Source organism: Dicentrarchus labrax, unplaced genomic scaffold, assembly GCF_905237075.1.
Source record: "Dicentrarchus labrax unplaced genomic scaffold, dlabrax2021, whole genome shotgun sequence".
NCBI lineage: Eukaryota > Metazoa > Chordata > Actinopteri > Moronidae > Dicentrarchus > Dicentrarchus labrax.
In genome coordinates, this window is record NW_026136718.1 from 1,503,552 (window position 1) to 1,519,781 (window position 16,230).

A 16,230-nucleotide genomic window follows, 5' to 3' on the forward strand; every position below is an offset into this window, starting at 1 on the left:
CTAACGTAAGATGTGACTATATACTTTGAATACGTAGTATATCTAAGTACAGGAAAGGAGGACGTTGACGACGCTTGCTCAACTGTGATTGGAGCACAGAGCAAAAAGGGGCGGGACTTCAGAAGGGTTAACATTAAGTAACATTAATATTTATAAGACTAATACAGAGAAGGAAAGCAGATTAGATATAAACCCGAGTCATCTGTAGCTCAGGTCAGCAAAGGTTGACGAAAACTGTAATTACAAGAAAATATAAACAATTCTTCTTTTCTTGTAATTACGACATTAAGCGTCCAATTATCTGTGAATGCAATGAGCTTCCGTACATGTAGACCTACTGTGAGTTATTAGTGTTAAACTTAGATTTAAAACATGAAATACTCTGAGACGTTTAGTTAATTTACTCATTTCTAACCTCAGCAGTGAATCTTTAATCCTAAAAACAAAAAAGGAGCTAAAATTAACAAATGAACTGAGAAGCAGGCGTGGTGGTTTGTTTCCTTTTATTCCCCAATAAATGTCTTTACAAATGTTCTCAGACGATGACAGCATGCCTCATCTCGAAGGCCGAACCGAAGGCCACACAAAGGACACTTGGAAAAACAACAGAGTCCATGTTTACAGAAAATAAAACAACGGGTCAGTCTCACGCTTCCCTCCCCAACACCGACGCTCTTCAGGGGAAACATTCACACCAGGTTCAATCAGTGAGAGCACGAATCCTGCTCACACAATAAATAGTTTCCAGAGCAAGAAAAAAAACAAAAAACATCAGACACACCTCCATCGTTTGAACAATTAACTGACTGCGAGGATTTAATTTGTAAAACCAAATCGACTGGACCTTTATTTTGGAGGTTTCCCCCAAAAAAAGACTGAGCGGCGTCGCACAACAAGGATTCATTCGTCTTTCAGTCACACAACCAAATTAAAACAGTAAAATCAAACACTGGCTGATGAGACACATCGTTCAGGTTCTCTAATAAAACAGCAGCAGCGGCGTCGGACCGGGACGAGGAGGAGGAGGAGGAGGAATGTAGCCAAGACGAAGAGCGACGGCGACCTGCTTCTGAGATTAAAAGTGAAAAGGAAATATTTCACAGTATGACGACCAATTTATTGTGAGCAACTGACGGGGATTTACCAGGAAGTACAGGGGTGTGTGTGTGTGTGTGTGTGTGTGTGTGTGTGTGTGTGTGTGTGTGTGTGTGTGTGTGTGTGTGTGTGTGTGTGTGTAACCGGCGCGGTGAGGTCGATGAGTCCGGAGGATAAAAGAGGAGGAAGAGGAGGATGGGAGGAGGGTTCAGCCTTTCTTCTCCTCCAGGGTCTTGTGGAGCTCGTCGGCGTCCTCGGTGGTTTTGACCCGGATGAGGAGGGGGACGGGGCTGCCGGGGTTCTTGTCGTCGACGGGCGGGTTGGGGACGCACACCACCATCACGTTGTTCTTCCCGACCCGAGTGCACGGCATGGACGACGGCACGATGATGTTCAGCAGGATGTTTCCTAACGGGGGGAGGAGGGGGGGCGAGAGACAGACAGTCAGACAGACAATGAATCAATCAGATACATCTGATCTGATGTTAGCAAATCACAGGCTAACTAGACAGGCAGTGTGTGTGAGACAGGCAGTGTGTGTGTGGGACAGACGCACGTGGGAGGTGTGTGTGAGACAGAGGCAGCGTGTGTGAGAGACAGAGGCAGGGTGTGTGAGACAGACGCAGGGTGTGTGAGACAGAGGCAGGGTGTGTGAGACAGAGGCAGGGTGTGTGAGACAGAGGCAGCGTGTGTGTGTGAGACAGACGCAGGGTGTGTGAGACAGACGCAGGGTGTGTGAGACAGATATATAAATATAACTGTCAGTTTCAGGATATTTGGTCATTTCAATAAATTTCCAGGCGTTTCCATGACTACTCTCTAGTTTCCAGGTTTTCCAGGATGTGTGGGAACAACACAAAGATACAGTCGATACCTCCGAGCACCTCCTGTCTCTCTCTCTCATTGATTTGATATAAATTAAGACGGGATCAACCTGAGCAGGAGCGGCGTTACCACGGCAACCTCACAGGCTGCCACGTTATCATTAATAGCTGCTCCTCCAGCCTGTGGACAGTCGCTCTGAGCGACCAGCAGGTGGAGCCGTTGGATCAGCGTCACTCTCTGTACTGTGGAGCAGCAACTGTCTGTATTCTATCACCTGCTGACATTTTAAAGCTAACAGAGGTTTTCTTCGGGGCGTCAGACACCTGAAGACGTCGTTTTCTGACATTTTAAAGACCGCAGAATGGACGACACTCTTGGTTTCTTGGTTAATTGATAGATAAACATATAGAACTTCTTTTCTGCCAGTCATTATAAGTTTGAACCCTTATGAACTGAGGGTTTTTATTATGTCAGGTTTTAGGGGTACCGCTTTATTATTTGAGGGGTATTTTGGCAGGCGGAGGTCAGTTCCTAGAGCAGATTGTTTAGAGACGCTGTGGATTCTGTGTCTTCCTCCTCACTGGATATAAAATGAGAATAAATGCTTTTACCCAGATTGGTGTCGGCGCGAATGATCATCTGAGTCTTTCCGTCGTCCGTCTGTTTGAGGTGCAGAGTTCCCACTCCTTTCTCTTTGAACTCAGAGTCCTTCTTGTAGAACAGTTTACACCTGACAGACAACAGCAGACAGTAAAGGGTTAAAACTAATAAATCATGTGTTCATATTAAAATATTCTACAAACAAACTGCAGCTTCAGAGTGGAGAGATCTGATTACATTATATACAGTTATTGAATGGAGTGTGGTTGAAAGAGTACAATGTTATTCTGTTACATTCACATAGAAACACTCACTGCAGTTTATTTAAATCATCCCAAAGGACAGAAACCCGAGGAGTCAATACCAATAATTTAACCAATTTATTCAACATAAAATCTTCTGATTTGCATTTTTATTATGAAAAAGTGTCTTCAGTGACTCAATTTTGTGCCAACTGGGTCAAATGTGTCAACAACAAGCACAAAGAGGCGTTAGAGTCAATGAGTGCTGTAAACTGTCAAATGGCTCCAATTTTATAATACAGAAACTAAAACCAACACTGACACCAATAAAAACTCATTAAAAATAATAGAAATTAAAGTTTTAAAAGATGATTTCACCGTGTTGCCTCTAATATATATATATATATATATATATATATATATATATATATATATATATATATATATAAATAAATAAACAGACAGTCAGACGTACTTCTTTGAGTAGAAGGCGTCGTCCTCTTTCACCTCTTTGATCTCCGGTTTGGGCGGCTCATCCGACTCCTCGTCTCCGTTCTCGTCTACACAAACACAACAAACAGTTTTAATTCACGTTTTTTTCATTATTTGAAACCGTTCTTAATCTCAATACACACACACACACACACACACACACACACACACACAACACACACACACACACACACACACACACACTGAAGCGATTAGATCTACGCTCATTAATAATAATTAATAAAGCCATCGGCAGCTGTTCAGGGGGTTTAACTCTCACACACGGTCTATGAGACTACTGGAAAGATAGAAAGACGAGTTTTGTGATTTTCAGCCCAACGGTTGATGATTCATGTCCATGTACGCACTGAGCCACGCCCCCTCTGAAGCTCATTGGTCAATATCTTGATAACTGAATAAAGATATTAACAGGTATTACACAACTATTGATCAGCTCCGTCCTGTGTTCGTCCACAGAAGGTTTGGTAGCGATCGGACCGACGGTTCAGGAGGAGACGGCAAAAATGTGGTTGTCAAAAAATTCAAAATGGTGGAAAATGTTGTCAGACGGACTTTAGAGCACGTTGATCTGAAGTCAGAGTGACAGCGTGAGGGGGCGTGGCCTTCCTACAACTGGATTTATGGCCGCCACTATCTGGATGATGTGGCTCATATTTCTTGGGACACACACAGACACAGACAGACACAGACAGACACACACAGACACACACAGACACAACACACACACACACACACACACACACACACACGGAAAAGGGAATCTCTGTTCAACCAGAGTACATTTAAAAAACACGAGGTTTTAGCTGATTAATCGATAGCTGATTGATCAATAGCTGATCAACAGACCGTAAACTGAATATCTTCGGTATCTGTTCGGTTGTGTCGGCATTTTAAACTTTACTCTGATATTTTAAAGACTAAACGATGAATTTAATTGTTGTTTGCAGCCATATTTTATATAGTTATTATCTATAACACAGATTATTGTTTCCTGCTGATTACAAACAATTGATTACATTATTGTGAATTTATTTGGGTTTTATTTTCCCTTTTTTCCCTTCAGGGTTTTCTTGTTTCCTCGTCTTTAACATGCCAGTATTTATTATTTTATTATAATTGTGACAAATATTCAGTGTAAGTAATAATGAATAAGTCAACATGTAAGAATTCATTACAAACTGTTTATAACTGAAAATATCAGGAATCAGTTTGTCAGGTTTTACCCGATGAAACTGAAACCCGCTGAGATCTGATTTATTGCTTCCAACTGCAGAGATTTCCTGATTTTCCTCGGCTTTATATCAAAATAAATAGAATCACATTTGACTGCATTTGGTGATTATTTTAATTATCTGATTATTATTATTCTTATTATTCTTATTATTATCCGATTAATGAAGCAGTGAAAACTTTCCGGGGCTCACAGAGATTCATTTACTATCTGAGTTAGAGAAACAGGCAGCAAATCCTCAAATAATCAGCAAATATTTGACCAAAGAGATTCCACGATGATCACATTTCTCTACAGTATTCGGCAGATTAATTGCTAATGAGAATAATAATCAGCTGGAGCTTTAAATGTGACAGTGGCTGCAGACAGACTCTCTCTCTCTCTCAGTTTAAGGACATAAAGATGTTCCTGGCGGCGTACCTGCAGGCCGAGAGTCGTCGGGCTTCGTCCCGCTGAAGGACATCGGTGCAGCGGATCCAGGAGCTCCGAACAGGGAGGTCTGGCTGGAGGAGAAGGAGAAGCTGGGGGGAGTCGTTTTGGACCCTAAGGAGCCAAGAACCGAGCTGTCCACCTTCTGACCGAAGTTAAACGAGACGCCGATGGGAGTGGCGCTGCTTTTGTCCCGGCCCGGGTCTTCTGTCGTATTTTTGCCAAAGGAGAACAAATTGGCGGCTGGAGCCGGAGCCGCTGAGCTGCTGCTGCTGCTGGAGGAAGATGAGGGAGGAGGAGGAGGGGTGGCTGTGGTTGGCAGCATCCCTCCCTGCTTCTTCTCCTCGGAGCCTCCGTCAGCGGAGCCGGCTCCGTACTGCCGCTCGATGCTGGCCAGGTGCCGCTCATAATCCTTGAAGATGGGGTTGAGGTCGCACAGAGGGTTGTCGTTCACGTGCTTGGTGATCCAGTCCCGCACCGAGCAGTTGAGAGCGGTGAGCTGCCGGCTGTACTCCTTGTTGCTGCCGCCGCTGCTGCCGGTGCTCGAGCTTTGAGTCGGGCTCGGGGCGGAGCCATTGGTCTGCTTGGCCGTGACGTCGGTGGTGGGCTTGGAGGAGGCGGGGCCGTTGAACGTCAGACCTGAGATAGTGAAGGGAGAAACTGTTAGTGTGACAGCAGCTGGATGAGGAGAGTGTCCCCTCCCCCCCTCCCATCCTGCCCTGCAGCAACGAGACGACATGAAGTGAGAGAGCAGCCAGACACAAACACCCCCCCCCGGATTCAGCTCCATTACACTCCACTACCAAACCAAACCCTCCACAACGGAGCAGCTTCCAACCCCATTACACACCGACAGTCGACTGAAACCAGAGGATGATTTCATAAGAGCACCGCCCTTTATACCAGTTAGATTCAAGTGATCTAAAATCAGGTCACACTGCAGAGTGCTTATATATATATATATATATATATATATATATATAAAATATAAAAATTAACTGCCACTAGGTGTCGCACTAGAGCACCAGCAGAGCAAGACAATGGACCATCACACTCTATTAACAACAACACTGATTTTACAAAAAGATGAAAAACACAAACATCAAACTGCAGAATAAACTCCCCTCATACTGTACATTATTATTATTATTATTATTATTATTATTATTATACAGATATTGTGATAGGATTTATGATTAATTTTTATTAAACATTTTATTCCATCACAATTCAGATCATGAGGTCACATTTGTTGTTGTTCCAAACAAACATATTTTCTTACATTTAGAGAACTACAGTACTTCATTATAATGTCACGTCTTTCCTTTATAAACCCCCACAGCTGTCTGTGTGTCTTTCCTTTGACTTAAACACCTTCAGCAGCAGCAGAAAGCATCAGTGGAGCTTTAAAATGAGAGAGATGTGCACATGTGGCACAGCAGCAGCTTCATGAACACACCGACCAGAGGATAATGTCAGTAAGTTAGAATAAAACACAGTTTATCTCGTGTGAATACGCAGCATGAAGCACACAAAGCTCTCTCTGGCTTCATGTCACAACCCAGCAGCACAAACTCCACAGAAAGCCTCTGGTGACGAATACCAACGTTCATATTGTTAATGATCAGCCAATAATCAGCCAATAATCAGTACATTCACATGGAGACAGTCCTCACCGGGTGTAGCAGTGGTTGCAGAAGGAGAAGAGAAACCTCCGAAGGATGGAGCGATGCTGTTTCCGTTGGTCAGACTGCTGAGGCCTTTAAAGCCGCCGCCGTTCCCAAAACCAGAAAACGCCGTCGGGGTCGAACCTCCACTCGCCGCTGTCCCGCTTAAAGAAAATCCTTTAAAACCTTTGAAGGATCCGCTGCTCTCGCCCTGAAACCAACAAAACTCTGAGTTCACTCCTGCTACAACAAACCTTCATGGACACTAAATAATAATAAATGAAATATTTAATTCACATTAAACTGTAATAAAGTTGAATTAGACGTTTGTGGTTTTACCTCTGCTCCGATATTTCTGCGTTTGGCCTTCTTTATCGCCCGGTTCTTCAACACATCTTCACTTGCTACTGAGAAGGTCCCGGCCTGGAGGAGTCACAGGTTAACACATCACTGCACACATCTGGATCTCTCCTTCGCTTACTTTATACTCCAGCATTGGTTGAGATCGACTTTTCTGCTCGACAGTCGAGTTTCAACAAAAACTAACCAGAGTTTCAAAATAAAAGCTGTAAACTGGGGGACATATGTGAGTTTGGAGATGAAAACAACAACCGAGAGTTGATGTTTAAAAAGGTCAGATAAATACAAATACTGTTCGATCATGGCCAAAATACTCAATCGTTCAATATTGAGATTATTGATTGATTTTAAAAAGGACAAACTCTTTGTATAGCACTATAGACTTTAAATAAACAGAACAGCTTTCACTTGAGTGTCGTGCTACATTCCTGCTAACGTAGAAATCTTTGCATCAACATAAGACAGCTCCTCATTCAGAGGTCAGCTGTCTCTGAATACGATTTCTTCTTGCTGAACACTTCCAAACAACGGTGGTTATCCGTTCGTCCTCGTGCTGCAGACGTGAGTTGTATTTTATTCCTCGACTCTGAAACACCTCCATCACCCGGCTGTTGGTTCAGGAAGCCTCTTTATTTAATATGCAGCGAACGTATTGAACATAAATATCGCAGCATAATGTTCACGAAGCCAAAAACATGATTAATATTTGATTAAGTGTGCAGACCTAACACAGTATTAAAGTTCCATCAGTGTTATCTTTAAAGAGCCCCGTCCGTCCACTGGGGAGACTCACCTCCTCTCCCTCCTCCTCCTGATCCCAGTTCCTGTCCGTTAGCTCTTTATCAGCGATCCTCTTCGCCATCCCACCTGCTCTGTAACGAAGAGCAACGAGGATTAAAACAATAACACAATATGTAAAAGTTGAGTTCAGGAGAATACTGTACGTTTGACCTCCCGACAGGAAATAAGAAATCTGCTGCACCCTGATAAATAATAATCTGACAGGTTCTGAATACTTTCTCCCTTCATACGACACAAAGTGTACGATTACAGCTGAAATTAAACTCTTTAATCAGGAGGTCTGAACAATCACAGCGCTAATAAAACAATGGTTGAGTGTCAGTGAGAAGAAAACAGAAGCCCATTAAGTCTTTATGATTGTTAATAATTATATATTAATATCAGGAAAACTCAGTTTTATCAGCGGTCAGTGTTTGTGTTGAGTATAATATGAAATATGAATTAAATAAGGCAGACAGTCAGAGGTCATTGGTTTACACAATGAGGGGTTGATTGATTTAATTAAAACATTAATTAATTGTTTTATCATCAGAAAATACAATAAAAAGTCAAATAAACTAGAATAAAGTCCCCCCCCCAGTTCAGTGTCTGTGTGTGGTCAGTGTGAGCCAACCTCACTCAAACACCTTCTTCCAGTCATCGATATATCGATCCGATCAGCCGATACTGAAACCGGTGGAACTAAAGTTAGCCAACAGTTAGCTCCTCCTAACGAGGCTAACAAGCAGCGAGGATGCTAACTAACACTTCAGTCTCATTAACAGTTAATCGGCTGAAATAATTAAATAATTAACTGTTAAGTGAGCAGGCTCTGAGAAGACTCCTAATAAATCCTCCTGCGGCCGTTAGCCGGCGAGCTAACGGGGCCGCACACATTAGCAGCTAGCAGCTAACAGCTAACAGCTAACGTCATGTTAAACACCGCTGTGGAGCTAACGTTAGCTGCTAGCTGCTAACGTTAGCTCCTCTTTCAGGCTCGTTTTAATCCATTTAAAGTCCACGAACCTTTTTTATTCGGGACTGTGAATTCCGACCTGAACCTGTGGATGGGTCTCGGGCAGCCGCAGGTACCGCTCACCGGCTCACAGGTGTTAGCTAACCGCCGTCACAGGTAAAAAACAAACCGCTGTGTTTTGAACGAGCCTCTCTCACGCCGCCATTTTACATAGCGGTACATCCGCATGGGTTCGCGCGCCCCACCTTTCTGCACATGCGCAGCAGGCACAGCGTTCCCTACACCGTGGGAGTTGTAGTCCAGAACAACACGTAGAACTACAATAATCCAATATATTTCTATTAGTTTAGTTTTTTTTATATTTATCGAGGAACCAACGGGATTAATAAATCATTATACAACATAAGGCTGTATAAATATAAATATAAATATAAATATAAATATAAAGGTTTGTAGTTCATTTAGAAAAAAGATACATATCAGATAAATAAAATAAAACAATATATACAGTTATTTATATACATATATACCTACACGTATACACACAGGAATCATTAATCAATTTTTATTTTGTTTTTTAAAAGTAGCATAAATGTAATTCGACAACCTTGAGTTGTAAATTACAGTAAAATAACCTTCGATCCTTGAATCCTGGGTGTATACCTTCTATATACTGTCAGTGGTTTATACCATGTGTGACCCTGTTGTGCATAAATCAGAATCTACATTACTATAATATTACGTCCTGTGAGTTAAATGTGCACTTAAATAAATGGAAAACCTCAAGAAACTGACTTTGTCTTCCCTGTGTTATAAATAAAGTTGGTTTAAAGGCAGCGTATTGAAGCACAGTCTGGTTGTCCTCGGTGCCGCCAAATCAACCAAATGTCACATCTCTAAAGTTCATGAACCAGAAATCAGCGTTTGCTTCTTCGTATTTACGTATTTCTGAGTGCAGCATCTGATTGTATTACTTTATTAATCCCACAACGGGGAAAAGTCCTTGTCACAGCAGCAATTACTTAATAAATAAATACAGATATAAAAAACTATGATAAAAACTAAACTATGGTATGTTGGTAATTTGAGTACCTCGGGGCTAAGTGAGCTAACTAGCTGACTAATGAGTCTTCTGGTTCATTTCATCTGGTTGAAATTTACAGGAAGACACAATGATTTGATTTTAATATAAAAATACAAAGAAACTGAGTTCCTCAGAAGTTAAAACATTAGTTGTAAGTTAAACAAAGACTGTTACAGTGAGACAACAGAAATAAGCCGCTGTTGCTACGTGAAGGTCAGAATAACTTTCAGAAATTACAGTTATCAGTCACTCGGCCTGCATGAGGCATCTGCGCCCCGCTACACGTGTCCTTCTCTGGTTTAACCTGCGCAGCCTTTCCCTTCAGCTACATGGTGGGTTTGGGATTTGCCAGCCAAATGCATTCCAGCTTTCACTCCATCGTTCAGCGGCGCTGTGTGTTTCAGAGCTGGAGGAAGGGAAAAAAACCGGGTTGCATGCAGAGACTCGAGGGATCGGGGGGTAAAATGGTGCAGAGCTGGGCAGCAGATGGCTCGTCTCCAAGCTTTCAGGATCCCGGTCGGCTTTGCCAAATAGGAACAGGTGCTGGAGAAAGTAGGAAGTGAGCTGTGGGCCCTAGCGGCAGCAGGAGACCCTTGACCAGCTGGCGAGGAGAAAATGGAAAGACTTGGCAGTAGAAAAAAGAGGAAACCTGTATAATGTAGAAGGAACAAGGCGGCCAACATGTGAGGCTGAGAGAGGCAGGGGCTCTTTAAAGCCGAACACATCTCTCTGACTGATGGGAGCTTCTTCTAAAAGCTGCTATCAAATCCAGCATTTTATTCTGAAATACTACAAAGAGTTCACAGTGAGTTCATTCTGAATGAATTAAAGGTTCAATGTGTAAGATTCTGATTGTTATTAATCACCTTTTAGTTCAAATAAGTGAACAGGTTGAAAGAAATTAGACAGACAGACACACATAGCTCATGAATGGAGTCGGCTAACATCTACCAGTCCAACACAAAGCTTGTGGAATATCCCAAAATACTGAGACAGCTGGCCTCAACTAAAAGACTAATCCTCATATTTTGTAGCTCCACTGAACAGTTTGAAGACGTCACCTGAGGCTCTGAGAAACATTTTATAGACTACCAATGAATCAGTTAATATCTAAATCTAGAAATCAGTATCTATAAATATTAATGGGTCTCCCCCGACGACGGATATTTGTTTGATTCCTGAGATGAGTTTTTGTTCCGTCCCCTTCAGAAGCTGCTGGTTTAATAGAAGCAGCTCCGTCCTGCTGTGCAGATGAATTACAGTGTGTTGATAAGAAGGAGGCCCCCCCGACTCAGCAGGAGGCCACTGAAGCCTGAAGCAGCCGGAGGAGCTCAGAGCGAGTTGGTCCGGTCGGTTCGTATCGGACCATCAAAGCCGGCGTCTCTCCTGAGGGAGCTGATAAACTATTGATCAGCAGCCGGGAAGAGATGTTGAACATCAGCGATTAATGCAAATGAGGCGAGGGAACGCCAAAGCACCACAACACAGACAACCACAGACAACTACAGACAACTACAGACAATTACAGACAACCATAGACAACTACAGACAATTACAGACAACCATAGACAACTACAGACAACTACAGACAATTACAGACAACCACAGACAACTACAGACAATTACAGACAACCATAGACAACTACAGACAACTACAGACAACCACAGACAACCACAGACAACTACAGACAACTAAAGACAATACAGACAACTACAGACAACCACAAACAACCACAGACAACCACAACAACCACAGACAACCACAAACACCCACAGACAATTACAGACAATTACAGACAACCACAAACAACCACAGACAACCACAGACAACCACAGACAACCACAGACAACCACAGTCTACAGGATCTTCGTATTAATTCATTTATTCATTCTATTATCATCCATTCATCTTATTTATTCATTTCGTACATTTATTCATTTATTCACTCACTTGTTGTTTATTTATTCATCTATTAGAATCAATATATCAATTAATTCATCCATTCATCTTATTTATTTAGTTTATTATTTAGTTATTAGTTAATTCACTCATTCTTAAGTTAATCTGTTATTTGTTGGTTCACTCATTCACATATTCAGTTAATAAAGTTAACTATTCATATTCATCCATTCACCTGCCAAATCACTTACTTTTACCTGTTAGTTAAGTAATGTATTTATTCACTTATTCATCCAGTCATCAGTTAATCCATTAATCAAGCCTTCCATGAGTTCATTCACTGATTCATTCGTTAATCAATCCACCTGTTCATTAATCGATTTATTCATTCTCTCATTCAGTTGTCTAACTTATTTATTTATTTACAATAGGGACTGAATGAATGAACTGATTAATCATGATTTCACTTTATCTTTTCTGCATAAAATCATTTATTAATTATTGGTGATTATTGATTAGGTTGTAAAATGAAGGTTAAATAAAGCTGAAACTTAAATCCTCTGTTTTCTGAATGGAGTTTGGTGGAACAGTCAGAACCTCTGTTAATAATCTCATCTGGTTGCAGATCTGCCTCCAGATTCCTTCTAATTAATTATTATATTTGATTATATCGTTAAGATCTCGCCATCATTTTATTTCATGCATGTAATATTTCATGCATCTCGTCTCTAATTGGCCGTTCAGCAGACAGATCTACGTGTCAATTAGGCTTTTGCAAATGGAGCTATAATTAGGTTGAATTAATTGACTGGCTGTGTGGACGGCAATTAGCAGTGACAAATTAAAAGGAAGCAGAACTGATGTTCTTAATGATCCAAAATGTTGTATCCATTAAAAAAAAAAAAAAGAAGGTGAGACAAATCTCAATCCTCTGTTTTAAAGCACAAAGATGAGATTTTCTGCTGTTAAAAGGCTGAAATTTCAAATGGAGTTCTGTGTGGAGGGAAACAAGCTAATGCCTTCTAGTGGCTGAGAGTGGTACTAAAGGGGATAACAGACAAACCTTCCTCCTATCAGTTTATGTTCCTCTCTCTTCTGTTCAGATTCAGCCTCCAATAATACTAATATAGATATAATATATAATACAATAAGAGTCACTGTACCTTCCTGTATTTTCACTTTTCATTAAAGGAAAACAGCAAAAGTGTAAATTTTAAAGTGTTTTCAAACATAAAAATGAGAAAGTTAAGTAAAACTAGAGTTTTTATGGTCTTATTTATCTTTATATTCAAATATATATTGAATATTATTATATATATTCAAATAAATATCTATTGAATAAAACTACAACACTAACATACGTACATTAAAATGATTAATTGGTGGCTATAATCGATCAATAATACATAAATATATTTACTTAGTTATTCTTTAAAGTAACTAAAATCTGTACATTGTCATTAAAATGATTCACTATATTCAGATCTTATTTATTCCATATTATTCACTTACTCATTCATTAATTTCATGTATTCATCAATTAATTTCTTCAGTCACTTGATTGTTTTATTCATTCATTCATTTTTTTAAATTAATTTATTTACACATCCAGACGTTTATCTTATTTATCTATTCTATACATTAATCCATTCATTCATTCACTCACTCATTAAGATATTCATGTATTCACTCATTTGTTTTTTGTTTGTATCTATATATTAACTCATTCATTCATTCATTCATTCAGCTCAGCCTCAATAATTGTATGTGAGCTTCATGCTCAGTTGTTTAGTAGCTAAGCTAATTGTTTCCTAGGTAACCTTTTCTTAGTTTTGGAACTTTATTTATTTATTTTACACACAGATATGATGAAAATGATGAATATGATGAATATGATTCGTTTTCAAGTTTATAGACGCAGCAAAAGCAGATTTTATGGAATAAATACAAGAACCAGGACAGACACAAACTGTATGGAAAATAAAATAAATACATAAAAAACCTGCTGAGGAATCCGATTATTAAACAGGTCAAATTATTATAAAGAAGATGTAATATATAAAGCTTTCTTGTGGTTCTTTCTTTTCATCCTTTTATTCTTCTTCTTCTCTCAGAGGAAACTGGAGGATTTAGAGTCACAATGATAAAATCAGACGGTGTGTCTGTATCAAATAGTTTTTTCGGGAGGTAAAGTGGTTTTACATCCCTCTGGGGTCGGAGGTCGTGTTTGTGATTTGTCTCATTCCTGGGCTTTTGTTTACCGCTTTAAAACTTTTATTTTCACTTCTTCTGAATCTGCTTCCAACTCAGAACACATATAAATAAATTTGATCTATAAAAGTTGATTTTGATTTATATGGAAGCCCTTTTCTGCCAATGTGAGGAAAAATAAATTCTCTAAGTCATAAATAATAATGAGAAACTTTTTCAAAATATTGACTTAGCATTTCAAAGTCATTAATTTTTAAATACAAAGTCCAAATATTGAGAAGCTTTCTCATAATTTTCAGATGCTAAGTCTTTATTTTGGGAAGGTTTCTCATTAAAATGACTCACAGAATCATTATTTTGGTGGAAACAGGCTTCCATAGATCTGACAGAAAACTCATCCATAATGTGAGAACAAACAGTAAAAGCTGGCAGCAGGTTAAAACGCCTCGTACGCTGGTTTGTTGTCACTAATGTCTCAGTGCATGCTGGGATACCGTCCAACCAGTCGGCCCTGCAGAGAAACACAAGAAGTGAATGAGTATTTCTTTAAGAGCAGCAGCAGTAGTTGTTCATCAGTGGTGAGAGATTCGGATGCAGCCGCTATAAGAATTGTGTGTTTGATGTGTCGCTGCTGGATGCAGCATTAACAGCACGCTGTCTGATGTTTTTTGGGGAGTTCTTCCTCCCCGCTGCTCTGGATCAGAGCTCATAACAGCCTGTGAAGCTGATCCTCCACCTGGGGAAATATCCATCTGATAAATGAATTCGCCCGTCAGACTCTTTAAAGCCGCCTGATTACAAACTGTCTGTTTGGTTTAATATGAAGTGGCTTGGCGAACACTAAAGGGAGTTTAGAACAATCAGACTGAGATGATTGAATTATGCTGATTAATAATTCATTCCTATTAAATCCTCAAACTTACAACAAGTGATAGGCTGCTGCCAAAGAGCTGCGTCACCACTGGGTTAGAAAACGGGTTTTAACGCTGCTTGTGACTCATTATAATACTGCGTGCCACATTATTTATTTTTTACAATACTTACTCAACTGTTTTGATTAAAGGTTATATATGAAATTCACATGCCACTAGATGGCGCAAAGGCCCACCAGACTCCACTAACAAAACCATCATTTAAGCGAGATAATCGTAAAACACACTTGAAAGTGGACAGAAATGAAATAAAACTCACCAAAATCGTATTTGTTAGTCTTTCCAACAATCACCAACTCTAGTTTAGCCGAAATGAACCATTAACTCACTGAGTTAGATATATATAATATATATGTAATTATTCATGAAGAAGGCCACAACGTAAGCTAACGTTAATCCTTGGAGACAAATGCACTTGTCAAAGTTTATCCACTAACAGTAGTTGTTGTTTGTTCCACTAACAGTTGTTGTTGTTTGTTCCACTAACAGTTGTAGTTGTTTGTTCCACTAACACAAAAACACTCATTTTACCTTCAGATCATCGTAACTTCATTCAAAGTGGACAGAAACAGAATAAAACTCATTAAAAGCGTCTCTGTTAGTGTTTCCAACAATCACCAACTCTGGTTTGGTGGAAATAAATCCTTAATTCACCGACGTAGATGATAAAAACAGCAGTTTCAGTCGGAGCAGACCGGCTATGGAAACAAACCACAGAGAGGCTGCGATACAACACAGGCAGAGGGAGAGAGACACCATGTGACTCTGTGTCTGTATAAAGGGAGAATAGCTGTTTGCTGATATATTAATGTTTTAATCATTCTAAGATAACGATTTAATGATTCTCAGGTGATTATTCACTAATGAAAACATACCTATCATTATCATTATCATTATTATTATATTCAGTTTCTTGTTACACACTGGACCTTTAATGGAGATGTATCATAATGGTGTTGTTCATGTAATAGTTTTTTAATGTTGTGCAGTAGTTTATAATGATTTGAAACCAATTACACCTCCTGTTTGTTTCTTAAGAGCTTGTGAATAGAATATTTCCCTGTTATGTTGCTAATAATACAGATACATTCAAACCTAATTGCTAAATGTTAGCTTGTGGCGCTCCTCGGGCCTGCGAACGATCTGATAATTATTGCTTTTGCAGCTTGCACAGGCTGCTCGATGTTCGTCTACGAGAGAGACTCGTTCTCTTTGTGATTCTTTGCAGCTTCTTCAAAGAAATCTACAAAACAAAGAATGCACAAACATCAGTGTCGACCGCCTCCTCCCTGCTACGCTGCATGTTTCTGACACACAAAAAAACACAGTGAATCATTATTATGTCAGCACATTATCTCCGCATGACAATTTCCAGCCGAACAATA

General features: G+C 40.0%; 1 protein-coding gene across 2 annotated transcripts; it reads right to left on the reverse strand.

Moving 5' to 3' along the window:
- Positions 1–486: 486 nt before the first annotated feature.
- Positions 487–8,950, reverse strand: nup50 (nucleoporin 50). Of its 2 annotated transcripts, none has more exons than XM_051376203.1 (8): positions 8,769–8,950; positions 7,756–7,829; positions 6,942–7,025; positions 6,612–6,813; positions 4,927–5,574; positions 3,238–3,322; positions 2,532–2,650; positions 487–1,503 (listed from the first exon to the last, which is right to left on the reverse strand). In XM_051376203.1, the coding sequence occupies exons 2-8, from the start codon at positions 7,822–7,824 to the stop codon at positions 1,304–1,306; spliced, it is 1,407 nt and encodes a 468-aa protein (XP_051232163.1). In that variant the 5' UTR covers positions 7,825–7,829; positions 8,769–8,950; the 3' UTR covers positions 487–1,303. The 2 variants fall into 2 exon arrangements, with proteins under 2 accessions (XP_051232163.1, XP_051232162.1); XM_051376202.1 differs by having other exon boundaries at positions 7,756–7,834.
- Between the last annotated feature and the right edge of the window lie 7,280 nt (positions 8,951–16,230).